Source organism: Oculina patagonica, chromosome 5, assembly GCF_052425735.1.
Source record: "Oculina patagonica isolate OP01 chromosome 5, crgOcupat, whole genome shotgun sequence".
In the NCBI taxonomy this organism is placed as follows: Eukaryota; Metazoa; Cnidaria; class Anthozoa; order Scleractinia; family Oculinidae; genus Oculina; species Oculina patagonica.
In genome coordinates, this window is record NC_135762.1 from 18,099,602 (window position 1) to 18,115,453 (window position 15,852).

The 15,852-nt window shown below is 39.5% G+C and overlaps 2 protein-coding genes and 2 long non-coding RNA genes across 4 annotated transcripts in view; 3 read left to right on the forward strand and 1 right to left on the reverse strand.

Annotated features, from left to right (window-relative positions):
* LOC144653077 (proton-coupled zinc antiporter SLC30A9, mitochondrial-like) overlaps positions 1-15,852 on the forward strand; it is an 81,929-nt gene that overhangs the window by 6,037 nt on the left and 60,040 nt on the right. The window lies entirely within an intron of this gene.
* Positions 602-15,401, forward strand: LOC144653108 (uncharacterized). The gene is made up of 2 exons (XR_013570678.1): positions 602-637; positions 14,797-15,401. It is a non-coding gene; the product is annotated as an uncharacterized LOC144653108 (long non-coding RNA).
* On the forward strand, positions 4,012-5,551 carry LOC144653093 (sodium- and chloride-dependent taurine transporter-like). Its single transcript, XM_078513021.1, has 3 exons — positions 4,012-4,194; positions 4,840-4,952; positions 5,329-5,551. Exons 1-3 carry the CDS (start codon positions 4,149-4,151, stop codon positions 5,521-5,523), a joined length of 354 nt encoding a protein of 117 aa, XP_078369147.1. The 5' UTR covers positions 4,012-4,148; the 3' UTR covers positions 5,524-5,551.
* On the reverse strand, positions 15,502-15,846 carry LOC144653103 (uncharacterized). Its single transcript, XR_013570672.1, has 2 exons — positions 15,697-15,846; positions 15,502-15,566 (listed from the first exon to the last, which is right to left on the reverse strand). It is a non-coding gene; the product is annotated as an uncharacterized LOC144653103 (long non-coding RNA).

Genomic DNA, 15,852 nt, shown 5'->3' on the forward strand with positions numbered 1-15,852 from the left:
TTTTATGTCACAATGATGTAAACCAGAAACCCATAAGGGTTGAAATGTGTAACTCCCTATGATTTGTATTGTACAAAGCGTTTGCACATTGGTTACCATTAAGTACCATATTTGGAAAATCACGAGATAAAATGTTGAGCATTGTCAATTGCAAAGAACTCTTCAAAGTTACCAAGCGTTATGGTTAAAAATAACCCACCAGGAAGAATTTTTTCCAGAGTCCCCCCCCACAAGAATTTTACAAATCCCATCCATCAGGTGTGTGTGGATTTTTCGTAGAATAACCCAATTTTGGTATTGGGGTGTGTTCCTTCCCATCTCCCAGAAAGTCAGACCCCAGGCCACTGAGTCTCAAAAACTCAGACCTTCCTGTGTCTTGAAAACTCAGATCCCAAGAACCCAGGTGACTGTATATTAAAGGAAGTGAAATGAAACATAAAAAATGATGATATAACCTGTAGAGTTAAACATACCATGTACCATAACCATAAAAGTGAGATTTAAGGTCATTGCCCTGAAATAGAATTGAACACAATTTTTTAACCAAACTTCGCCTACTGGTTTATTACTTTAAGGGAACTCAAATTTTGAAATAAAAAAGGGGGTCACCAGATTCGTTTAGGAGCAGGAAGACCTTGTATATTCCATATAATTCCTTTAAAATTCCTCTGCGAATACTAACAAAGTACACGTTTTTAACGATAATTTATTTTTCAAACACATGAATTGATCTGTTTTCATTTTACAGAAAGATTTTGATCGCTACACCTAAAATATGAGAAAAAATTGATAGGTCACCAGGCTCGTTTAGGAGAAAGTGACAATTAACTTCTCTCGCGGACTAAGCTGCATAGAAAAAAGCCGCCATTTTGTTGATGTGTGTGTGCGCGCGCTAATTACGCGTAAAATTCTGCGCAGTAAGGATGCGCAATGCAATACCGGGCAATGACCTTAACTTAAATGACAAGTAAAACAGTGGAAGTGCAGACAGATGTTGCAAAACAAGCTTTTTGCAAAGTGTTTTTGACTCTTTTTTTTTCTCAGTTCCTCATCTCTCATGCAAAGATTCCTCTCTGAACCAATTTCTAATTGTTTTAGTAGAAACTCTAAAGGATTGCAGTCCAAAACCTACAATATTGTGCACTTTGAAGACAAAAATCAAGAACATTTACCGCTTAAAGAGCTTCGCGCGCGGCTGTTTTCTATCGGCGAATAGAAAACAGTGAGAGAACCAATCAGATTTGCAGATTTCCAATAGAACACAGCTGAGTTTCTACTAATCAAAGATAGTTAACTGAGAGGTCTATCTTGTTAATTACATATCATATATTTTGTGAAACAAGCTATAAAATGCAGTCTGTTACCTTTCACTTGTTTCTTTCCATTTGGAAACATATTTCAATTCTTTATTCTTTGCTGTTAGCCAGTGGTCAAATTTCCCAAATGCATAACAAATGGCGAGGCATTTTTCTCAATTTGTGAGTATCATTGCTCTGTTGCATTGCTGTTTGATGTAAAAGCTTCAGATTAGAGACGGCCATTGCTGTTGAATTGGAGGAGAGCATCACCCACACCTTCCTACCTTCTGTCAACTTGAAGTGTCACAGGTTTGTTAAGGTCATAGTATTGGAGAACTGGTGCAGTGGAGATGAGGTGTTTTGCTTTCTTGAATGTATCATCTTGTGCTTTTGCCCACATGAAGGGGGTATCTGAATGGGTGACTTGTGTGAGAGGGCAAATGATGGTGCTGGGGTTGGGAGCGTAGGATGAGAGGTAGTTGGCCATTCCCACAAATCTCTGTACGTTTGCTTTGTTTCGAGGTGGGACCATTGCTGTGAATGCTGCTATCTTGTCTGGGTCTGCTTGCATTCCTTGGTCAGACATAATGTTGCCCATGAATTTGACTTGTTTTAGTCTAAATTGAAGCAGAGCTCCATAAGGGCAACAAGATGATGATCATGGTCTTTTTTAGCTTCTTGGTAGTAAGTTCCCTCCCCAATGACAAGTATATCATCTGCGATACACAAGGGATCATCAAGGCCCTCTTGATGTGCCAAATGGTAGGCATAGCCATCAGTACCTTTCATAGGATGTGTGCATTGTTGTCAGGAGTGACAATTCTTCAGCAAGAGGTGCATGAAGAAAACCTTCTGACATCCATGAGTAAAAAGCATTTGGCATAGCAGAGTTTAAGGAGTTGTTCAGACAGTGTTTGCATTTGGAAAACTGGTCTTGGTTAATTGCCTTGTTGACTGTTTGGCTTGGGTCAATGTCTGCAGATTCTTGTTTTCTTTGGTGTGTCTTTAAAATGACCTCATTGGAGCACCACAAGGTGGGTCCTCTCCCTTCTTTATGATGCCAGCTGCGGCATATCTGTAAAGAGCTTCCTTTTCTCTGAGGTATTTGGCTACAGGGACTCAATAGATTTGTACTGGTGAGACATCAGCCAAGGCCTTCAAAATTCTAAGGATACTGTTGAAGTATGTTCTCTTTTGTGAGTTCCCCAGGTGGAGCAGGTATTATCTGGAAGAGTTCTTGATGGGTTTTGAAAGTGAAGGCATAACCAGGTACCTGTGCAGCTTGCCGTCGTTGGGTTGGTTCGGGTGGCAACCTGTTTCCTCTTGGGGTGTGTGGTTGCTTCTGTTTGTTGGGCTTCCTGTGTTCAGACCGGTTTGTGGTGAGGGGACTTGGTAAGTGGGAGCTCTCTTTCCTGTGGAGTCTTTTACTGCTGAGGTGAGGGAGAATATTACATCTGCTTTGATTGGATCAGCCCCAATGCCTCACAGTGGGACCCAGAGAGTAAGGCCGATTTGTATGCCTTGATGTCCCTGGGAAGTATTTGGAGTGTGAGCGCTTTGTTTCTTTTGCACAAGAGTTTGATCTGTTCCAGTGGTTTCAGCAGCTGGGCATCACTACATGGGTGAAGCAGGTATGGTGACTTTGTAAACTTGATATATGGCATTAGCTTGAGAAGGGCGTCTTCAGAAAAAGTATTGCAGGTGGAAGCAGTATCTATCTGGATTATCATTAGGGTAACCTTTTCCCCTGTTGCAGACATTGGCAGGGTGGTGAAGTACTTTTTCTTTGTGGAGTCTGTGTGGATGCTGTGTATTGACAGTGTTTCCAAGGTGTAGCACTGTTCTTCTTCTTGGTAGTCATCATTTAAGTACTCCACCTCCACAGGGTGATGATCATTTGCAGTATGTAGCAGATGTGTTTGTTGTTCATGGGAGGGTCCTGGTATTCGTTTCCAGTCCCCAGGTGGAGAGGGGGGGGGGGGTGTCTGTTACCTTGACCTCTACCTTGGGCTTGCTCTTGGTTGGATCTTCGTGGCTGTGCTTGTTGGGGTGGGTTTGGACAGACTCTGAAGAAGAGGAACTGTTTATTCCATACTTTGTACATGTTTTCCCATTTGCAGGTCATGTGTTGCAGGGGTGGGGTCTGCAGCGGGCTCCACACCAAAACCAGGTTCTGGGTCATTTGCAGGTCATGTGTTGCAGGGGTGGGGCCTGCAGTGGGCTCCACACCAAAACCAGTTTCTGGGTCATTTGCAGGTCATGTGTTGCAGGGGTGGGGCCTGCGGCGGTCTCCACACCAAAACCAGGTTCTGGGTCATTTGCAGGTCATGTGTTGCAGGGGTGGGGCCTGCGGTGGTCTCCACACCAAAACCAGGTTCTGGGTCATTTGCAGGTCATGTGTTGCAGGGGTGGGGCCTGCAGCGGGCTCCACACCAAAACCAGGTTCTGGGTCACTTGCAGGTCATGTGTTGCAGGGGTGGGGCCTGCGGCGGGCTCCACACCAAAACCAGGTTCTGGGTCATTTGCAGGTCATGTGTTGCAGGGGGTGGGGCCTGCGGCGGGCTCCACACCAAAACCAGGTTCTGGGTCATTTGCAGGTCATGTGTTACAGGTGTGGGGCCTGCAGCGGGCTCCACACCAAAACCAGGTTCTGGGTTCTCCTCTTGGTTTCATTTGCATATATTGCTAAAATTAGCAATAATAATTATTATTGATGAACATAATACAGCATCCTTCATCAAGATGATGTTATGTTAATTATTGTGTTTTAGGGATTGCATCATATTTGCCTGTGTAAATAGTGGAACTAGTCTTTATGGAGGATTTGTCATTTTTTCGGTGCTGGGATTCATGGCACAGAAACAGGGTGTGCCAGTGGCTGATGTGGCAAAGTCAGGTAAGGTGCATGTATAAAACAGGCAGCAAACATCCAATACACCTGGCATTCGTTCAAACAACAAAACACTTATACAGTCTGTCCTGATCCAAAAAAGGTGGCTAAAGAAATTCAGCCACACCAGTGCCTTCCATTTTTGCAAAGCCCATTCCCCTTTCTTTGTTTCAGGCCATTTGATTTTCTACATCAATGTGATTAAGGTGGTGGTAAATGAATCTCTTCAAGGGTGCAAAGCAATTCAATTTTCCAGCTTGCAGTTTCGGGCAAGCCATCGCCAGGATATACTAGCCCGTAGCATAATTTATTTCCTCAAAAAATTTCCCCAAAAACTTTCACTTGCCAGATGGGCAAGTGAAGGATAAAATCCACTAGCTGGGGTGCAAAATCCAGTAGCCCCGGGCTATCGCACATGTATGCACTTGTTTGCACACTGCTCTTCTGAAAATTTACTCATCTCCCTTCTTAAGAGTTTTAATTAAAATGTCTCAACAAAGGTAGAGGCGTAGAAGTTTAGAGGATTAGAGTTTACAAATATTGTCAACAGTTGTTTTGGCAATGTTCATTTTTAGCCCAAAATCACTAACACCCTTTTTATTTCCACCGAGCCCTTCAATTATATGATGATATATTTTCTTTTGTTATCAGGTCCTGGTTTAGCATTTGTTGCATACCCTGCAGCAGTAGCAGAGATGCCAATTGCTCCTCTGTGGTCCATATTGTTTTTCTTTATGGTGATCTTGTTAGGACTTGACAGTGAGGTAAGTCTTATTTTCATAAGACACCACTTTTACTGCATGCAGACCACAAAATTGCTGCAACTGTATGAACTGGAGGAGGACAACCCAACAAGTAGTATTGGATCTATAGGGAAGCAACAAAGAAACAAACTCTTGCTGCATATAAAACGGCAGCACCAGCCATGACCAGCATAGCTCAAACTCAGTGCACGTCTAAACTGATTCAGCTTCAACTTCAGTCTTCTCACTTAGCTGAGCTGCTACATATACTGCTTTCCTTTCACAAACAGAGACCATCCCAGCTTGTAGGGACACGCTCTTGAGCCACATAAAAACTGCAGTAAGCCACCTTAAAGCTCTCATTATTGTGCTTGTCATTTGTAACATTTTTTTCTAGTTTGTTGGAGTGGAGGGATTTGTAACAGCCATTGTTGACCTGTTTCCACATCATCTGAGGCGTGGTCACCGCAAGGAGATCTTTATTGCCCTTTGCTCTGTTTTCTGGTTTTTAATTGGACTGTCTATGGTGACCGAGGTAATTATTGCACTAATTTTTCGTGTTTGGATAATAATTATTATAAATTGTAGGTAGGACTTAATTGCATAAGTTTTTAAGAAATACTGACTGACATTTGAAGCAATGTTTTGTTTTACTTATAAAACCTGGAAATGTTTCATCTGAAATCTTCGACTAGTTTTCCAAACCTGTAATAACTATGGAAAATGAATTATAATGGTCCTTAAGAGGGCAAATCTCTATTTTTTAGAATTTCTGGACAGGACGGTTAAAATCGAATTTTTTTTATTACATCAAAAAGACCCTTTGGGTGAACTATTTTTGAAAATATTATGTAAAACTTCCAGCGAGTTTAATTTTTTGAGAAAACGAGGAAAGTTTGTAATTCGAGCTCATGCTGTCTGTACAGAGAGGAAAACTAATTTTATTGACAGCAATTTCGTGACATTTTCAATGCGCTCGTTCTCAAGTTCTACCGATCGCAATTTAATTTACATACTGAATTTGACCTAACTTCAGAGGGCTAGAACTCCAAGGGTATACGTTTCTATCGGTAAAACATGGGTTCTTTGGAAAGCCCTATTCTTCCATCTTATCATATCCGAAGCGTTAGTTTGGCCTGTAAAAAATGAGTGTGCTAGCACGAAAAATATACAGGCATTTTTGACATGTTTCCGCCATTTTCATTCTGCAGCCAACCGGGTAATGTCGAACTAAATTGTTAAAACGAATTAAATTTGGTCTTATACTATCGCCATTATCAGTTTCAATGAGTTTACTTTTTCGCTACAAAACTACAATATCTTAATTTTTAACGTAAAGGAACGGTTTTAATTAAAAAATAAAGCAACAAACAAGACATGCTCACCTTATCCCTGTGCCGCTGTTAATTTATGCGAGGAAAGAGACTTGTCGCTTATGTTGTTTCCATTTCCACTGAATCGTTTCTGTCCACTTCTCACTTTTTAGATATAAGAATACACTTTCACGCAAATACATCTGAATTTAGACGACATTCCTGACATTTGGCAAGAAATCAGATCCACCAAAACGGCAAATTTGTGTTCGGCTCCTGTTCATTATACTCGTCACGCAAGAGAATTTATTGATATCATATTTCCAACACAAGTTGACGTGACGTAGGGACGGGCCATTGAAGTAACCAGAGGGGTTTTGACTTTTTTCCAAAAAAACTGTTACAAGAAAGACGGAAGTGACATAGTGCATAGTTTAAAATAGAAGGTAAAGAAAGAACCAAAACAAGCAGTAGTTGTCAGCTTTTGAAGGAGGAGTTTGGGTGGGTGGGGGGGGGGGGGGTCGTATTAGAAATTTTGGATTTTGTGTGGGGAACAGGGGAAAAACGTTCTGATAAAGAGAGGCGAAATATATTTAACAGGCATAATCAAATCCCTCCCCCTCAACCCCATCGGCAACCTGAACGGTCCCAGGAGCTTCCAAATGTCGCTTAATACAGAAAACAAACCCGAGAAATGAATTTCAGTAATGATATTTATAATAATTTTTGCGTAAATCTTGCATGCGTTACGAAAGAGGCCTGTATCTTTAGGCAAAAACTGAACGTCGTGCAATGCTTGTGCCCTAGAATAAATCCTGCAGACAATTAAGTAAGCCCACTTACCCCCTTCCAGTATTATATTTAATGGTCACTTATAGGTAAACATCTGCGTCCGCGTGACCACAATGTACACTGGGGCCTATTTTGACTATAGTTAGGCATCATGAAAGGTGTAACCATAGCGGAAAAGAATTAAAATAATCTATTTGGTATATGTGATAGATATAGACGTCCACTGTTCTTCTTACAGGCCTGGTGAAATTTTGTCCGCCAAACAAGCCGTAGCCTGATCCCACGGGCCTGATATAGCTTCAGGCAGTCGGTTTATAGTACAGGTATTAGTTTTGGAGTGGCTCAAAAAAAATAAATAAAACAATCAATTAATCAATCAATCAATCAATATATATATATATATAAAAAAATTAAAAAATAAATAAATATAAAAGAGAGAGTTGTGGGTTGTTCTGATAGACAGGGAGAATGAATAAAGTTTCCCGCTACTTCACCTGCAGAAGACCCTCGCAATTTTTTCCTGCTCGCCGTTAACGTTATTCCCGTTAAATGCTACTCCCAAAGTGTGCACCAGGATTCTTGGTTCAGCTACAAGCAAAACAATTAGCAATGGTCGTCCGGTTTACGTTTGGCGGATAACATTTCAGCAGCCGCATGGTTTTAATTACCGTATTTTCTCGATTAAACGCCGGACTTCGATTAAACGCTGGCCTTGTATAAAAGCCGGGTCAAAATTGCTTATTTTTTAATAAATGCCGGGGGCATTTGTTCGAAGTCCCGGTATTTATTTGAAGTCAAGCTAACAAGTAAGTTTATTCACATGAATGGCACTGCTATGACATACTAGTACGGTAAGCTGCTTTCGAAATTTCAATGAACGTTCAAAAGAAAAGGCTGGCGTAACATAGCTAGGATGGACGTTGTACAACAAATATAACTTGTTAGCAGTTTTCGCATTCCTGTCTTTATTACTGACGCACTTTCTTTCTTGTCAATGTGTTAATACTCACAGTCATTGAAATCTCTAGAAACCCTCCAGCATTTGTTTATAAGTTTGAGGCGTTTATGAACTTAAAACTTTGTATCCATAAACTTTACTTCATGCTCCTTTATAGTTAAAATACCATTTATGTTCTGTTTGTCATAAATCTTGATTGCAACATAAACATGTTCAATCCGCAATAATGTACCTTTGGGAAACTGTCGACTTTAGATGCCCAGGGAAAGTTTTTCGGGGCAAAACGAAGAGAAAAAAATCGCCCTGCCTTGTAAAACTGCCCCTTGGTCTCAGAGATCGATAAAAACAAATCAAACTGAAAATTTGACAGAAATTTGCATTCTGTAAATAAACGCCCGGCTCGGATTAAACGGGGACTCCTTAATGCAGTGTAGCAAATCTAAATGACGCCAGCTCGAAGAGCCAACGCAAATAAAGTGCCCAATAACCTGTACACTGTATCAAGTTCCTAGCTGGAGGGGGGTAGGGGTTAAAAATTTTCAGTCTACTTGTCTACAGGATTTTATTCTAGGGCACAAGCATTGCACGACGTTCAGTTTTTGCTTAAAGATACAGGCCTCTTTCGTAACGCATGTAAGATTTACGCAAGAACTATTATAAATTACTGAAATTCATTTCTCGGGTTTGTTTTCTGTATTAAGCGACATTTGGAAGCTCCTGGGACCCTTCAGGTTGCCAATGGGGTTGAGGGGGAGGGATTTGATTATGCCGGTTAAATATATTTCGCCTCTCTTTATCACAACGTTTTTCCCCTGTTCCCCACACAAAATCCAAAATTTCTAATACGACCCGGTTGGCTGCAGAATGAAAATGACGGAAACATGTCAAAAATGCCTGTATATTTTTCATGCTAGCGCACTCATTTTTTACGGGCCAAACTAACGCTTCGAATATGATAAGATGGATAAATAGGGCTTTCCAAAGAACCCATGTTTTACCAATAGAAACGTATACCCTTGGAGTTCTATCCCTCTGAAGTTAGGTCAAATTCGGTAAATAAATTAAATTGCGATCGGTAGAATTTTTAACACGGTAAAAAGGTGTCAACAATTACATATTTCAGGAAGATTTTCTGTTCAAAAGGAAGACCTAAGGATGGTTAATTACTCATGTAAAAATGAAATCAAGGCAAGTTTCTGGACTTGAGAACGAGCGCATCGAAAATGCCACGAAATTGCTGTCAAATTAATTAGTTTTCCTCGGCGTACAGACAGCATGAGCTCGAATTGCAAACTTTCCTCGTTTTCTCAAAAAATAAAACTCGCTGGAAGTTTTACATAATATTTTCAAAAAAGGTTCACCCAAAGGGTCTTTTTGGCGTAATAAAAAAAATTCCATTTTAACCGTCCTGTCCATAAATTCTAAAAAAATAGAGATTTGCCCTATTAAAGGTCAAATGCAACGAAATTTGATCAAATTTTATTTAAGATTTATTTTGACTTTAAATGAAAGGAAATACTGTGAATAATCATAATCTGAAGTTTTAAACGATTTGGTTAAAACATCGCTGAGATATTCGACGTTGAAGACAGCCCTTTATCTTCGCTTCACAAACGGAACGGTTCGGAAAAGCTTCGGAAAATTGTCGGAAATGGATCTTGTGACGTCACATGTGGCGAGCTTCGACGCGCGAAGATGCAGCGAAGTGCTGTTGTATCTTACCAGGTCTGCTGCACCTTTTGGCATTTAAAATCCCGATTAAGGCGGATGACCATTCGAAATATCTTCTTAAAGACGAGGAGCGATACAAGGAATGGTTGAGATCAACGAAAAAGAGAGGATGTTTATGCCAAATGCACGTTGGCTTTGCTCAGCAAATACAGTATCATCCGACATGTTTTTCTCAGAAAGCTTCCAGCAGAATCTTGCACTTTGGTTCGAGTTCCAGCCCTAGAAACTTCGAATGAAACCTGGCGCTTCTCCTCTTATTACCAACTTGGAAAGAAAGCCGTTAATCCAGGACTAATGCGAAATCGTTTGCGACGAAAATGCTGAATTCAATTAAGGTAAAGTCGCTAATAAACTTAACCCATTGTCTGGGAACCCCAAAGTTGTACTTTCTTGTATTATATTGAAAGATTCACACACTTCTTTCTTAATCTGACCCTAGTCGCTTCATAAACTTCTACCAAAACTATAACTTTACTGTTTGCGTGAAATATTGCGAATCGCGAGGCTGGTATTAAAAATATATTTTTATTACAGGAAGGAACTTTTGCATGAATTTCCTAAGTTACAAACAAATCTTTTTTTATGTTTAACTTAAAAATGATATTCCCTATACTGCTTCGATCGTCTAAAAAGCTAAATCATACATGCAGTCATTGAAGGAAAATAATGCTTTTAATTTACAGTATTGTGTACAATGAAACACTCGTTTCAATGTTTGTTTATATTTGAAATTATTATGAATGCTAAATATAACAAAGAAAATACCACCGACTGAACATTGTTGGTGCCCAAGAAAAGGTTTATATTTTTCATGTAAACTACGTGTATATGATGAGTTTGTTCACTTGTAAAGGCCAATTTACCTGATTCATTTGTTGTTCAGATCTGCATTAACCCCATTTCAGTCCAGTACAATGACTGTTGCATTGAATAGCACTTATTATAAGCTGCAAATCTGGCTTCATTGTGGCCAATAAATTGGTATGTGCAACTGAATGGTAATTTAGTTTTACTCAAGCTATTTATGAGAAATCTAAGGCATAAACTCGACCAGATCAGCTAACTTTTTTTATCTAGCACTTTTGTCATGAACTACAGGAGAATCTACAACCAGATTGTAGGTGTGTCATGACAATTTATTTCTGAAATTAACTATTCATAATTTTGTCTGCCCCAAATCTGTTGACCTTTTACAAATTCCTCAGTAACAGCTTTAGGCATACTCCCTTTCAAATCTACATGGGTATTTTTGGTGCCCAAGACCCCCTCCCCACTTGCTGGGGGTACTCCCATACTCCCATAGACTTTCCAAAAGTCGTTTGTTTCTTGTTTCCGGTTTGGTGGTAGTAGATCCCGGTGTGGAGCTCTCGCGCTCTGCTCTTGAGCTCTCGGGCTTTGCGCTCTGTGTGCTCGACTTGTAAGCAAGCCTAATACTCCCATATATGAGCTTGCTAGGAAAATGCATGTGTGCTGTTGTGTGTTTTTCAAGCAGATAAGTTTAAGATGGAATAGTGATACAATAGTTTGGTGTAGGGTAGGGATTTTCAGTGTATAGTCTAGCATACTATGATAGGGTACTGCAAAATAACCTGAAAATGGTCTGGGATAGGGTACGGTTACAGAGTCCCAGCAGCACACCCCTACTCAAAAATATAAAGAGTACCCCCCCCCTTTCCCCGAGGCGAAAAAGTATTGTTTTTAGCCATTCTGAAATTGGGTATTTTTAAGATTATCAATTTCTTTGTAAACTTGGAAATAGTTTTTTAAAGCACCTACTGTTTGTATTCATACTGTTTGTACTGACTCGTCCCCAGTCGTCTTTTGAGTCCGTCTTGAGTCGACTGCTGAACACGGAGGGAATCATGGGAAGGAAGAGAAGAAGCGAAGGAGACATCAATGCAATTTTCGCATAAAAGACGACTGGGGACGAGTCAGCTGTTTGTATTCTTCGCTTGGTCTGAGATAAAGTGATAAATTACAACAGTGCATGCAGAGGCTATAATGTCTCCTTAGGGGGTCTTGGAAAATCACTGCAGTTAGTTTGATTGTCATCAAGCTGCCTATCATTTAGCTCGTTTTTGAGCTATAAGCACTTAAAGTGAAAATAAGGGTAATTTTGGACAGATTTTAGTGTTGCTATGGTTACCAGTGACAAACTAAATATGACCACAACTTGTTCGGCAATGATGGTACATTTGTTTGATAAAATAATTGCAGCAATTAACTGACAAATAATTAGTGGTGACCCATCATAGTAATAGGCTGGAAAGTACGTACCAGTACTGGAAACTGTTATCAGTTTCGTACACATGCATTCAGTAAACTTGCATAGCCATCTCTCTGCATCTATTTTTCAACATTGTCTTAAAATGTGCTGTTTTAAGTGTTGTTTGTACATGTTTACCATGTCCAAAGATGGATGTTATAATAATAATAATAATTACGAATTTGTTGTCGCAAATTCCATACGTAAATGTTCTTGAATGCGCATTAAAAAAAAAAAAAAATTAAAATTAAAAATAAAAAAAAAAAATTTTAAAAAAAAAATTTTTAGTTAAAAAATTAAAAGAGTAAAAATAAAATTTATACATAAATAAAATATAAAATATAAAAAAAAATTAAAAATGACAAAGGGGCTATGCATTGATGTCCGACCCCATCCAACCATAACAAAAGAACATATTACCCATCAGTAGTACCAATAGGGACCCCGTAACCATAAATGTACAAAACAAAGAAACTGACATAAAATGACAAACTGCATGAACAAGTTTATATAAAAATAAAAAAAAAAAACTTTATTTAGACATGGAGAGGATTAAAGCTAGAAGCTTGTGGGGCAGTGTATTCCTAATCGAAATGGAATTTGGAAGTGTTGATTTTTGTGGAGAAGAGAGAAGAACCCTCGGAGCAAGGCCAAGAACGAACAACAAACTCGACCCACATATGATGCCAAATCAGGGAATCGAACTCGGGCCAATTAGTGGGAGGCAAGGACTCTCACCTGACTGCGCCATCCCTGCTTCCTAGCATATTTTATAATAATGCAGCATTGATAAAATCTCATGATTGTACATACAAGGATGTGTAAGCAAGGACATTGAAACACAAAACTAGGTGTAAATTTTCCCTGCTACATGTCCCAGTGTCTGAGGTCCTGTGTCAGCACACAAGTTAGATCTTATAACCTGGGTCTTAAGAAATGCAAGTTGCCATAAATTACTGTTGAAATTGTTATCTTCGACCTACACCCCATCTACTTAAGACAATTCCCTTTTCAGAGAATTATCAGTAAAATCAACTGAAAAATATAAGAGCCAGATTACATAGATGAATTTGTTAAAGGATAAAATAATCACCTTGGTTAATAATTCGGCAAATAAAGAACAATATTAATACCAGGCATAATTCTGATTGAAGCTAAAAGGCCACACAGTCACGGTATTTAATTTTAATCTTTGAAAATAAATTATCTAAAGGTTTTATTGATTCTTCAAGCTGTGTTATTTTAGAGAACACACTCAGCTCGGGCAATGCTACAAACAGTGTACAAATAATTCCACATTTTGCAATCCTTTTGAACAAAAGCAAGACAATACTTCAACTTAAGATTCAACTATTTATTTATTTCAAATTCTTTGAAAGCCGTTTCCATTATATTTATTAGGCTCACCAATATATCTGGCCATATTCCTTCGTTGTTGGTGCATGTAGATGTTGCCTGATTTAGACGCCATCTTGTTCACTCGCAGAGTCGGAATTAATCACTCGAGAAATCGATTTATTCCTTGCCAGATGCCGTTAGTTCGAACTGATAAGGCTGTATTTAGACTTTTCGAAGGCTTGAATCAAAGTTTTCATCAGTTTCAACTAATGGCTGTTCCAGAAACTCTGGAAATCCATCGAACAAACCCAATGATTTCCAAGGATCGCTCAAAACACATGAAAAGTTGCTCGCCACACCTGACGTCACAAATACCTCTATTCGATTCCATTCCACGCGCGGCCGTTTTTTGGTTCGTTTTCGTGAAGTCTTCGGAAATCGTCGGATTTTCATCTCCTAAGCGCCGCAATTCGCACAAAAACCATAACTGTGAGTTTATTATCATTAGTACCTTCATAAACGACAGGTTTGCGGACAAAAGAAAAAATTTCCAATTTCGTTGCATTTGACCTTTAAGGGGGAGACCCTTAACTACATAATGTGAAATAAAAAAAATATGTAAAATAATGATGTCTCACATATTAATAGGCCCATTCCAAGAGTTACAAGCATAATAATAGGTTAAATCCACAAATAATTTAGCCAGGGCACATGGTTTTCCTTTTTGACAGCGAAAAAAACAAAACAACAGAACAGAACAGAACAACAACAAAGTAATGACAAAATAATTAATGTAACATCAATTGATGTAAAAATGAATTTGCCTCTTTTACAAAATCTATTATTGAAGTTGGATTAAAAAATGTCCCCCTCCCCATCTCAAAGCAAATTTCCATACTTAAAATATTTCAAGCTAAAAGGTTAACAAAGGTTTTGAAAATATATGTGTGTCAATTACCATAAATGCTCGAATTAGAATCTGGACGCGTATTTATTTTGTAAGGCGAGGGCGCTTATTTCGTTTATCAATTTTCAGCCTCAAAATGACAGGGTCTTTATTGCTACTGAACCCACACTGTAACATAATAATAAAAATACTGTAATAGCAATTTTTTTGTAAAACTTGAGCCTGAAACATTCTGAAGACGTTCTTAACCAGGTGGTGGCTTAAGTCACTGGTTGGCCTTGTAATTCTAGGAACTTTCAAGGCAATAACAAGAAGCTGGCGAGATTTTTTTTATGAGGAACTTTAGTACTAACATGAAGTGCCTATGCACTCACATGGATATTTCCCTTAAAGAAATGAGAAGTAAGCTATCTATGCTGTTGTGTTGTATTCATTATAAATACTGTAATGTCTCATATTTCCTACGTTCTGTAACTCATTCTTTTTTAGGCTTATTATATACTCAACAAAATACCGCGTTTTTGATTGGTCAATGACGAATGCATAAATAGGTTATAGAGTGCAAGTTCAAGTTTATGGGAACTATAAACTGATGTTAATGAGACCTGAGAGAAACCACTCAAGATAGCTAGGCACATTTGGTTTAGAACCACTTTATTCATAAACTACTTGTATGTTAAACGATAAACACTCCTATGTTATCCGATATGTAATCCCATAGCTCTAATGTCTCGCATACCTAGGAATCTCATCATGCTCCGATCTCTCTAGTATCACTCGATCCCAAAGTCCAAGCACGGGCGACAACAACGAGCTCCTATGTTTAACAATGCATCCTTTAATATTTTAGCTGATCCAATGTAGATTTATATCTGTAAATGCAGGCCTTACAATGGTTCCATTCAGCTCTCTCACGTGCCCTCTGCATGCCCCTTACCTCTAGTTCGATCACACACGCCTCTTGCAATCATTGTTTGCTTCGTGCAGATCCTCACAAGTTCCTTTTTCCCACCCTCCCTCCCATGATTGGAACCCTTGTGTTTCGCCATTTTACCCACATATTCAGTTCGTTACGGTATACTTGGCGTTTGCTTTATATACAGTGGTTGCTTAAGCCTACCATTCCTGTATTAATGAAAACTAGTGATTTACGTTGTTACTCAGACTTTTGTCCTATTTTCTTTACCTTAATTGTATTGGCGTTTGAGATTAAAGGTCGGTGGCAGGGAAGTGCACCCTTTGGCTGCACTTTACCCCACAGTAAGCCTCTAGCCCACTGGAGACAGGTCCGGAGAAATATCCATTCCAGGGTGGCTACCCCCGGTACCACCTGATCTGTACTCCCCCCAGGGGGGCTCCCCCTCCTGGTTCCCACAATCCCTCGGGACTGTGGGATATGGGCCTCACCCCTGGAGGCAGGTCCAGAACATTTAACCCAGGGTGGCTACCCCCGGTACCACCTGATCTGTCCTCCCCCCAGGAGGGCTCCCCTCCTGGGCCCCTAGACCCAAGTCACGCTTCCCTGCCACCCTTATTTTACCCACAACCAGTGTGTCATTGTCACTTGTGTATTGCTTTAGCAACAACTCAACCAGCCCTCGAAAAGAGGATCATTA